Source organism: Cyclopterus lumpus, chromosome 22 (assembly GCF_009769545.1).
Source record: "Cyclopterus lumpus isolate fCycLum1 chromosome 22, fCycLum1.pri, whole genome shotgun sequence".
Lineage (NCBI taxonomy): Eukaryota > Metazoa > Chordata > Actinopteri > Perciformes > Cyclopteridae > Cyclopterus > Cyclopterus lumpus.
In genome coordinates, this window is record NC_046987.1 from 18,415,409 (window position 1) to 18,425,858 (window position 10,450).

Here is a 10,450-nt window from a genome sequence, read left to right on the forward strand (position 1 = left end):
AACTCCACAGCCTGTCCAGTGGGGGCCGGCGCGTGAGCTTTTCCTTCTCCCGGACCGGTTCGCAGCGGCTGCGGCAGATTGGACGAAGAGCGTCTGCGGGCTGGCGGCCACCCCCGGAGGACGCCGCGCAGGTCTGTTCCACGCGCACAGAGACGTGCGGCGAGAATGCATCGTTATGTTCCTGTAAGCTAGGGCTTGAGCCACGCCACATTTCTCCAGTAGTCCCCGCACCCGCCCCCTTTTTCTTTTTTTTTTTCTCCTTCTTTTTTAAATCAAGCTGCAGGACCTTGAGAGCGCAATCACCGCCTTGATGGTTTCTGGACAGCAGCGCAGCGCACAGGCGACGGGCAGCGCTCCGCGCGGATGATAAAGAACTTGAGCAAAGGAAACGGTCAAGATGGCAGCTGTGTGCGGACTGATAACGCCGATGTGGTGGCATTAGGCTAAGTCTTTTTTTTTTTTATTGTATTTTTTTATTTTTTATTGTATTTTTCTTTGGCATGCACGCTTGCGGAATCGCGGCGCAGGACGCGGGCGCGTGTAAAAGAAGACCCTCCGCCGACTCTCCCTCACTTTAGCCTGTTTGCGTTTCGTGATATTGCAATGCGTGTTGGCCGGGGTGTGGGCCGTGCACGAGAAGAGCCAATGCCGGTCAGCCCGATCAGCTCCGTGTGCTGCGGATAGACGCCTCGCGGGAGGGACAGAGATACGGACACGTGCTGGGGGGGACTGCGGGCTGGACGCCGCGCGTGTACCGTGCATAGTAAAATACAAAACCGTCCGCGGAAGGCTGCACACAACATTGATGGAATGCGACCCCGAGTGATTTTATAACCCCTTTTTTGTGCAACGAGCGAGATATTACGAATTAACATGGCTGAGGCTCCGCGCCACGGCGACGAGTCCCCCTCGAACGTGGAGATAGATCCGGATTTCGAGCCCCAGAAGCGGCCGCGGTCCTGCACTTGGCCGCTGCCCCGTCCGGAGTCCGGCGCGGACAAGCCCGGAACAAATGACACTGACGTAATCCCCGAAGAAGAGGACGATGAGCACGAGGGTGGCGACGCTCAGAAAGCCGGCGGCGACGGTGCTAAGTCTCGCGTGTCGAGCAGCAGCAGCGGCAGCGGCGGCGGCAGCGGCAGCAGCAGCGCCGTCTCCCAGCCGGTGGAGGTCCAGCGCGGCCCCTGCAAGGAGGAGGCCGCCGATGGTTCTCCTTCCTCGGCGCAGACCCCCGCCGCGGCTCTGGGCGGCTCTGCCTCGCAGCAGCTGAGGAAGTCCTCCTCCCGCAGGAACGCCTGGGGCAACTACTCCTATGCAGACCTCATTACGCAAGCCATCGAGAGCTCCCCCGAGAACAGGCTGACCTTGTCCCAAATCTATGACTGGATGGTGAGGTCTGTGCCATATTTCAAGGACAAAGGCGACAGCAATAGCTCTGCTGGCTGGAAGGTGAGCGGTGACATGCTGGTGGCTGACATCATAACAAAAGACCTCTCTGTGGTCATGTCGAGACACACAGCCATGGTTATTGTAGAGAGGGAGGAGGTGGGTGCAAACACAGGTGTACCAGGGATGCTTTTAGGTTTTATTATAAGGCAGCAGGTAAATGAGGAATGTGGGACTGCCTGACAAGCACATGGTGAAAAAGGACCCATGTGTCTTGTCAAAATGTAGGGCTACAGTTGTAATGGTGTGTGTGTGTGTGTGTGTGTGTGCATCAAACGACACACACCATTTAGTTCTGCACCTAAAACCAAATCCAAACACACACACACACACACACACACACACACACCACCAAGAAGGCAGTGGGTCTGAAAGTCGAGACTCAAAACCGGCAATGCAAAGTTGATTTCACTTTCGGACACACTGCAGCAGAGGGGCTTCTTACAAGCTCCAGCGGGGCCCATAGCTTCTGTTTGATTTTAAGGATTAGTTCAGCCTGGAAAACCAATTCATCTGTCATGGAATCAAGTGATGAAAGCTTTGAGCTTTGCAGGATTTAGATGGGGTGGGGTTGAGGGGGTTTCAAAAGTCTGGAAATAGGTCTGTAATCCTGCACAACTGTAGGATGGAGGACGATTTTATTCTTTTTTTTAAATTTTTTTTTTATCCTGGGACTTTCTTAAATCACAGCGACGGTCAAGATTGTGCTTTAGAGCTCAACTTGTCGACATGTTGCTTGGGAATAATAAAATATAAGCAGTGCATTGATGCTAATAACTGATTTTAATCTGCACAGAATCAGCCAGTTAGTTAATACACGAGATTAGTGGCGGTCAGTTTTCATTCATGTTTTGGATACTTGTTACATTTTACTCCTGGTAATTAGCATATTATTCATTTTGGGTATCAAAACATGAATCACAGGAAGTCCTCCTTTATAAATGAAGCGAACAACGGTGTTGGAGTTGGCTTTTTTAACCATCAGCCATTCTTTATTCAAACTTTCAGTGATACACACAGTTTTACAAAAACAGAGAAGCAGTGTGGAATGTGAAAAGTTTATCAGCTGTACAAACAAACATACGTGTCACTGGAACCCAGAGACAATTGGTGGTATTTAAATTGGGGGAATCTGTGTAATTCTGTGGAGACTAAATCTTAAAACCTTTTTTTTCTGCTGTTTGTGTTCTCTCCTTGTTTTGCCACTAGATGCATATTGTTCTCGCAGAGGAAAGGGTTAATGTTATGGTTTCAGAAGAAGTGCCGACATCAGCATTTCCTAGGAGATGCTTTTTAGCAATCGGCCTAAAAGAGTGGTCCTCTTCATGAGGGGCTGTGTGCAGAAAAAAAAATAGTCGGGTTGGGGACCGAGAGGTCGTAAATCCAGACCGGTCACACTTCTTCACGCCGGCTTCAATGGCGACCTTTGTGTGCCGCTCCAACACGAGGTTAAATCTCCTCGCTGTTGTGAATCCAAACAAAAATATACAGACCACAACCCCCCCCCCCCCTCCTTTGCTGTGTGCCACACTGTCTTTTTTTGTCTTTTTTTCACGTGGCCCCGACCACAAGAATCAATCAGCTGACTATAAATGATGTAGGTCAGTGTGTAGCAGTGTGAGAGGAGCTCAGTGTTTCTCTTTGGATCTGGCCCTGACTAAACTGGCATCGCTCCAGTCCTCGCTCAGAAGGAGGCTCTGCTCAAAGGGTGCTGCAGAGCTGCTGTGACTGCATGGGGGAGGGTGGGGGGGTTGCAGAAGTTGCTCTTTGTGATTTATCTTTCTTTTTTTTTTTTTAAACGCCGCACGGCTCCTACTGTATCTACCTGCGCCGCGTTCACAAAGAGCAGCGTGTCGCTGGAGCTTTTAAAGATGCAATGGCATCCTCCTGGATCTTTCTCTCCGGAAGCTTTTTGGCTTTTTCGTCTCTCTCGCACAGTTTTACTCTCCAGAATAGAGCCGGACTGTTGTGTTGTACAGTCCACGGCGAACATGAACTGCCTGTATACAGGCCATGGACACAATAAAAGGATCACCTGTGTAGCGTAACGTATTGAAACCTGAGTCAATTGAATGCTAAAGACGTGTTTTATTGTTCTGTGTTGGGTTGCAAATTGTAACTATTTCATCCACCGGCTGAAATATAGTGATCTCTAATACAGCGACAGTACAATTTAGGGCCTTTTATAAAAGACCACAGAGTTGAATGAAAACCCTCTGGACAAGCTCAACCAAAAAAGTCACAACGGTTTATTTGTTTATTGCAGGGCTGTTGTTTTGTATTTAATTAAACTTTATTGTGTCACCTGTTTTCCTAATGACTTATTTCTAAAAGATAAAGTCTGTCAATTTGAGCTTTTTTTACAGACTAATGCTGTTCCGGCTCAGTTGACGCATGTACAATTGGGCTTCACGTGAGTCCGTTCTTAAGGAAAACATCAATGAACAAACGTACTTTTTCATGTTTGATTAGTTGGAACTTGTCGCCACTCTGCTGAAAATAGGTTTGCGTCCCCCATTCTGCTGCAGCGATTATTTTCACTATCAATAAATCATCGCACAAGTATGTTTTCGGTGAAATTATTGATAGTTTAGTTGACCAAATGTTGGAACGTCGTGTAAATTGTCGATCCCCGTTGTAAAAGGTGGCCAACTGGTTAAAAACCCAAAGATGTCAACAATTGTGAAGTGTATTTTAATTCTGGCTGTATAATGTTGAGGAAGAAAAAGATTAATGCCACTTTATTTTTCTGTCACGTAACTCACCCATTAGTCAGCTATTTGCCTCCTGATTATCTCCTCAACAGCGCTGGTGTTTGTGAGGTGTGTCCTCTGCATTCAAAAGGGGTTAAAATGTGTCTCCTTGCAGCAACAGTTTAGGTTTTCCTAAATTCTTCATATAGTCTCGTTGTTTTTATGGATATTAAATCAAACTTTCAGCCAAATTTAAAAATGGGAAACCACCTGAGAGATTATTTCATTTATCAGCCTTTGGAGAAACGTACAATAAATACTAAACTCGCAGGTGAAGAAATTCATGAATTAAAAAACAATGTTGCCCCCTCTGTGTTTTATTAACACCGGCGCTCGCTTCCTCTTCTCAACACTTCAATAAACAGTCAAAGATTTATCTTTTTAATTATCAACCAGCCTTCAGGTTATAAACGTATGAAATTAATTTAGATTTTGTCCCAAATACACCAACCTGCTGCTGTAAATACTTTTTTTTTTTAATTGTTAAACAATTTCCACAAAAGCGTCTACTCGTGTTTTGAGTAATATTTGCTAGAAAGGACTAGTTTGACATTTTGGCAGGAAAACTAGCATTAGCCGGTTTATTTAGCCTAGCTAGCTCAAACTGGAAATGGAGGGAAACGACTAGCTTTGCTCTGTTTTAAAATGTGTAATTTTTACACTTTGTTTTTCTTTTTTTCTTTTCATATTGACGACTACAAGATACAACATGTTGTTTTAGTGAGCTTTGAATGTGCTGGACAGAGCAAAGATGGCTGTTTCTAGTATTTGTGCTAAGCTAACCGGCTGCAGCTTCATATTTACAGTAGAGACAAGAGGGTGGCATTGATCCACTCGTATAACCCAACATGTTGAAAAACATCTTTCAAGTTATGTCTTCAGTAGGAACAAATGGCCTTGTGTCACTATGTAGGGAAGTGGGAAAGTACCCAAAAAAAATGACCAGCGTGCGGATTTTTGTTTTGGTCTTTTTCGTGAGTTTTGTTAACGGGAAGAAAAGTACAGAAACACACTGAGCTAATTAGGAGATCTAACTTATGGTGGGTGGAAACGAGACAGAAAAGATCAATGTGGTACCTGAAGTTTTTTTTATTTCTGTGTCACATGTGCTTTGTTGTAAGTGATGAAAGTGTTTGCCAGTCGACCTAATCCTTTAATTGGCTTGAGAGCGAGCTCGGCTGGAAGTTTGATGTCAGTGGGTCGTTGACTCACTGCGTTTAGAGCCCACGAGGCTCCTCTGCAGTCTCTCACAAAGCTGGAGAGGAACTTCCCTCACAGCTGCTTTTATGGGATCCATATGGAAAAGGTTACGGTCGGCCTTGTGTAGCTGTAGTTTGCATGCGTTGAGCTTCTTTAGTGTTTGATTGGTTTAATCTTCCGAGAGATGGGTTTTAAATAGGACCTTGTTTTACTCGAGTTAATTCAAGCTTAAGTGAATCATGCTGAATCCTCTCCCAGTGAACTTGGCCTTTTGGACTGCAGAGATTTCTTCTTCTGTTTCCGCAGTGGGACTCGGTGTCGGCAGGCTCCAGCTGTTTAATGTTGTACGTGGTCGGGAACGTCTCTGGGGAAATCCTGTAGACCTTTTTTAGAGACAGGAATGGTTCACAGTGCAAAGAAGATGTGTTTCTTATAAGTCACTGCCGTGTTGTTCACAGCACTTAGTTTTTATAGTTGGTTAAAAACCTTTTTTTCTGTTTTCAGCCTTCAGTGTTGGCTGTTGAAAGTCTTAACTTTCTACCTCCAGGACAGAGAAGGACAACATTTTTGATTATCGGTCGTGAGCATTTCAACTAAAGTGGGATTTATGAGGCCTGAAGAGTTGAAAATATCCAGTATTTCACAGGAAAAAACTAATTAAAGTTAAGAACATTTTATCTGGCGAATTCTTTTCTTTATCACAAACTTCGTAGATCTGACAGCCCCCACAGAGGCCATTTATGTCTTGAAGGATTATATAGTTTATTACACCTTTTGGTCTCTTGGTAGTTTTCTTCATCCCGTCGACATTATTAATATAATTGTACTCAAAGTTATTAGTTTTCTGGGAACATGTGGACGTTGCCACAAAAATTTTAGTTATTTGGTAGCAAAAACGAAGGTGAAAAAATGACTTGTATCTGAAAGGCCACACGCGTTCTGGAGCTTTCGAGGGTTCCTCACGATCTTCCTCAGCAGACGCTCAGTTTTCACGGAGTTGTAGATGTTTAATTTTCTGAACTTCTTGTTCATGTTGACTTAAAGATGGGATTGAAAGTTAAATTGAACATCCACGACGCCAGGACCACTGGGCAAAGTCCATCTTGTGTGGTTTGATCGGACGCTCCAGAACGGACACTAAATGGACCTTGTGATCAAATTGTTTTGATAGCTGCTGATTCCAAGGTCATGAAATACATTTTAATAATTACATATTTACCTCCCAAATAAAATGTCCCTCAGATGTTTACAAAACCCAGCTGCCCCATTGTCGGGATGTATGATTTCATATCAGAATCTGCATTAGTGACCCAGTATGTTGAGGCACACGGGGAATCTGACTCTAGTTTCTATGAGCTCTCACTAGCTCCACAGGAAGAACGCACATTTAATTTGTATTTTATTTTTTCTGTTGCAGAACTCCATCCGACACAATCTGTCCCTACACAGCCGCTTCGTGAAAGTCCAGAATGAAGGAACGGGGAAGAGCTCCTGGTGGATGGTCAACCCTGAAGGTGGGAAAGGAGGCAAGGCTCCCCGACGACGGGCCGTATCCATGGATAACAGCAAGTACATCAAAGGAGCCCGAGGGCGCGCCACCAAGAAGAAAGCCTCTCTGCAGGCGGCTCAAGAAGGCAGCTCGGAGAGCTCCTCCAGCCTCTCCAAATGGACAGGAAGTCCCACCTCCCGCAGCAGCGACGAGCTGGACGCCTGGACGGACTTCCGCTCCCGGACCAATTCCAACGCCAGCACACTGAGCGGCCGTCTGTCCCCGATCCTCGCCAACCTGGAGCTGGACGAGGTGCCCGACGGCGACTCGCCCCTCTCCCCGATGCTGTACTCCAGCCCCAGCAGCATGTCCCCGTCCACGGTGCCCGCGGGGCTCTCTGACCTGGCGGGCACCATGAACCTCAACGACGGGCTCTCCGACAACCTGATGGACGACCTTTTAGACAACATCAGCCTGACGGCGTCCCAGCAGCCTCCTCCCGGAGAGGAAGGAAGCGTCGACGACGGCGAGGGGAGCTCAGTGTTTACCTTCAGCTGCTCGGGCAGCGGTCTGGGTAGCCCCGCCGGCAGCTACGGGCCGAGCCCCCTTTTCAGCCCGCCGTCCATCACGAGCCTGCGTCAGTCGCCCATGCAGACCATCCAGGAGAACAAGCAGACCACCTTCTCCTGCATCTCGCACTTCAGCGACCACCAGACCCTGCAGGACCTGCTCAACCTGGACTCCCACAGCCCCGGCAACGTCATGCTCACGCAGTCCGACCCGCTGATGTCGCAGGCCAGCACCGCCATCGCCCTGCAGAACTCCCGCCGAAACGCCATGCTGCTCCGCAAAGACCCGGCGTCGGCGAGACCCGCCGGCGCCGGCGAGGCCCAAAGCTCTCCAGTGCCTGGTTGGCAAGCTGGCTTGTCGACCTCTGACAAAGACGCCGCCGCCAAGCCGCCGCACCTGAAGTCTCCCAGCAAGAACGCCTCTATGCAGCTCGGCTCCGGTTTGTCCGGCGATCTGGACCTCGATGTGTTCAACGGCAGTCTGGAGTGCGACATGGACTCCATCATCCGCAATGAACTGATGGACGCAGACTGCCTGGACCTCAGCTTCGACTCTCGCCTCACCTCCGCTCAGAACGCCAACAGGAATCCAGGAAGCTTCTCGAAACAGACCTCGCCTCACAGCTGGGTGCCAAGCTGAGGAGCTCGGTCATGAGCGGCGCGTGGGGGGGGGTTAATAAGAGAAGTCGGGGTGGGATTAATGTAAATTGGATTCCTTGACCTGCGTCGTACAATTAGAGGGAAGAGAGTATGTAAAGGTGTATTCATGTAGTATTTCTTTCCCTATTATTTTTAACGTGAGGCATTCAGTTTGGTACTGTATTTTAAGTGTCCGAGACACACAACGGTGTCTTCACAGAGGAGAAGGGGAGGTGGGGGGGGGGGAAAGTTATTTTAAAAAATGATCAATGCCTGGGGCGCTGTGAACAACAGACTGGAAGTACAGGACATTTTGTTAAAAAACTATATGAAAAGCATCAACTCGTGTTAGTCTCAGGGAATCACTCACGCAGTGTCACGAAGTGACGCGGGAAACTGAAGATGAATTATTGTTTTCACCGTGCTTTTCTTCATCTTTCACACCCTTTCATACCTGAACCCGAAAAAAAACCCGTTTTTTGCCAAACCAGCTGTCAGCCCGTTGTGATTGACAGCCTGTTTACAGAAAAAGCTGCAGAGAATGTTAGACCATTACGTTCCAGTGGAGGATACTTGACTAGCTTCTTTTTTTTTCTCCCAACGTTTCTTTGAGGCAAAAATGTTAAACCCCCCCCCCCCCCCCCCCCCCCCCTCCCCACTCTCTCCCTTATTGATGCACAGTCACCAAATATCAATCTGTAGAGGTTAATGTTTTCAGGATGCGAACAGATCTACATTGTGTGTGTTTTTTTTTTTTGTTTTTTTTTGTACGCAATGTTTTATTTTTACTTGGTGATTTTTACTCTGTGATTTTAGTGACATAACTGTGAATTCTGTTCCTTCCGAAGAGGTGCATTACTGAAGTCTTGATAACATGGTGTTTCTGCTGCAGATCCCCTTTTCACCCCCCCCACACTCCTCTTCCTCTTACTGCAATATTGGACGTACTGCTCTGTAAACTTGAGTTTAGGATCGAGTTACGGTCGTTTAGTAGGAAACATGACGTAGCTCTAGTTGACACCATTTACATTAGTGGACACGTACGACTATGTGGATTGAAGATGGACCCCCGCCCCCCCCCCCCCCCCGCCCCCCCCCTTGGAGCCTTCGACGGCACCCCGTCTGTTGACTTGAAGGAGTTCTTGGTGCTATACATGCAGGGAGTGGCTGCAGATGGAGCAGCGTCAGTAGCCTCCCCTTTGTTATCAGCACCGTAGCAGGTGCTGGGTCATGGTGTTTCCAACCCTGTGAGAGGAGGTCGTGTGTTAGAGCCACTTTGCCATTTGAGAAAGAAACATCCCTATTTATATATTGCCAAACTACTTCTGCATTTAATTAAGAGGACATACAGTGTATAGTTATTAGGAACCAGTGCTTTTAAGGGCAACGACAACAAAAATCAACATCAGCACAGTTTTGTAGGAACGGCAGGATGAACTTTTTTTCTTTCTTTTTTTTATGCATCTATATCTGATGGAAAATGTCAATTTTCATTGAATTTGTTTTCTTGAATGAATTATTTCTTTTCTTTTCCACATGTACATTTTTTTTTTTTTTCTTATGAGGTGTGGTAGAGTTGTGTAACAGCACTTTTCTTTTCTTTCTTTTTTTATGGTTATTCAACATTTTGACTACCACAAACGGCAATTTGTGCCTGAAATGGCGTCCTCCTTTTTTGAGTTGAGAAAATCTAAATGTCACAGAAATATTGAATCCCACTTGCTTATTTTTATTTTTTTTTTATTTTTACACAAATTCGGCACAACTGTGCTTCCAAAATATCATTCTTCTAGCTTCGCATTGAGGATTTTATACCAACTTGAAGCTCCTTTTTTTTTTTTTTTTTTTTTTAAACATTAACCTTGAGTAACTCTCACTGCCAATATTCAAACTCCTTTTATTCCTCTTGCTCCTACAGAAACAAAACGAGACACCAGGTTGACATTGCCAGTTTTAATTCCAATGCCTATCTGGGCTGTATCGGAGATGGTGCATGTAAATAAAGCTTAAAGAACCACTGAAAATCTGGAGTTTGTTTGATCTACCTTTTTTTTCTTTTTTGTTTTATTTCTGTCTCTGGAGGAATTGCACAGCTGCAGATTTGACTCTGCAGGCACCGAGGAGGCGATTTGCTATTGGGTAATCCCATCGTGAGCTAAGAGCCAATCACACGCTGTATCCAAGAGGAATGGACACGCTGAGGTTTAAGTCAAGGTTTTTGAATGCATGATGAGGCAGGTGCTGCTCAACAATCTGGTGCATCACCATATATTTTGTATTATGCGCTGCATATAATATTCTCTTTAAATTTGAAGTATCAACAGAGCCAAATGACATTGGCACCATAATCTTAA

General features: G+C 46.3%; 1 protein-coding gene across 1 annotated transcript; it reads left to right on the forward strand.

Annotated features, from left to right (window-relative positions):
- The first annotated feature begins 8 nt into the window (after positions 1–8).
- On the forward strand, positions 9–8,118 carry foxo3a (forkhead box O3A). The gene is made up of 2 exons (XM_034562663.1): positions 9–1,449; positions 6,817–8,118. The coding sequence occupies exons 1-2, from the start codon at positions 874–876 to the stop codon at positions 8,095–8,097; spliced, it is 1,857 nt and encodes a 618-aa protein (XP_034418554.1). The 5' UTR covers positions 9–873; the 3' UTR covers positions 8,098–8,118.
- The last annotated feature ends 2,332 nt before the right edge of the window (positions 8,119–10,450 follow it).

Excerpts from the sequence above, each read along its gene's own strand:
- foxo3a (XM_034562663.1), top strand. The coding sequence starts at position 874 with ATGGCTGAGGCTCCGCGCCACGGCGACGAGTCCCCCTCGAACGTGGAG. Across the intron at positions 1,450-6,816 it reads ATAGCTCTGCTGGCTGGAAG|AACTCCATCCGACACAATCT; the intron begins GTGAGCGGTGAC and ends TTTCTGTTGCAG.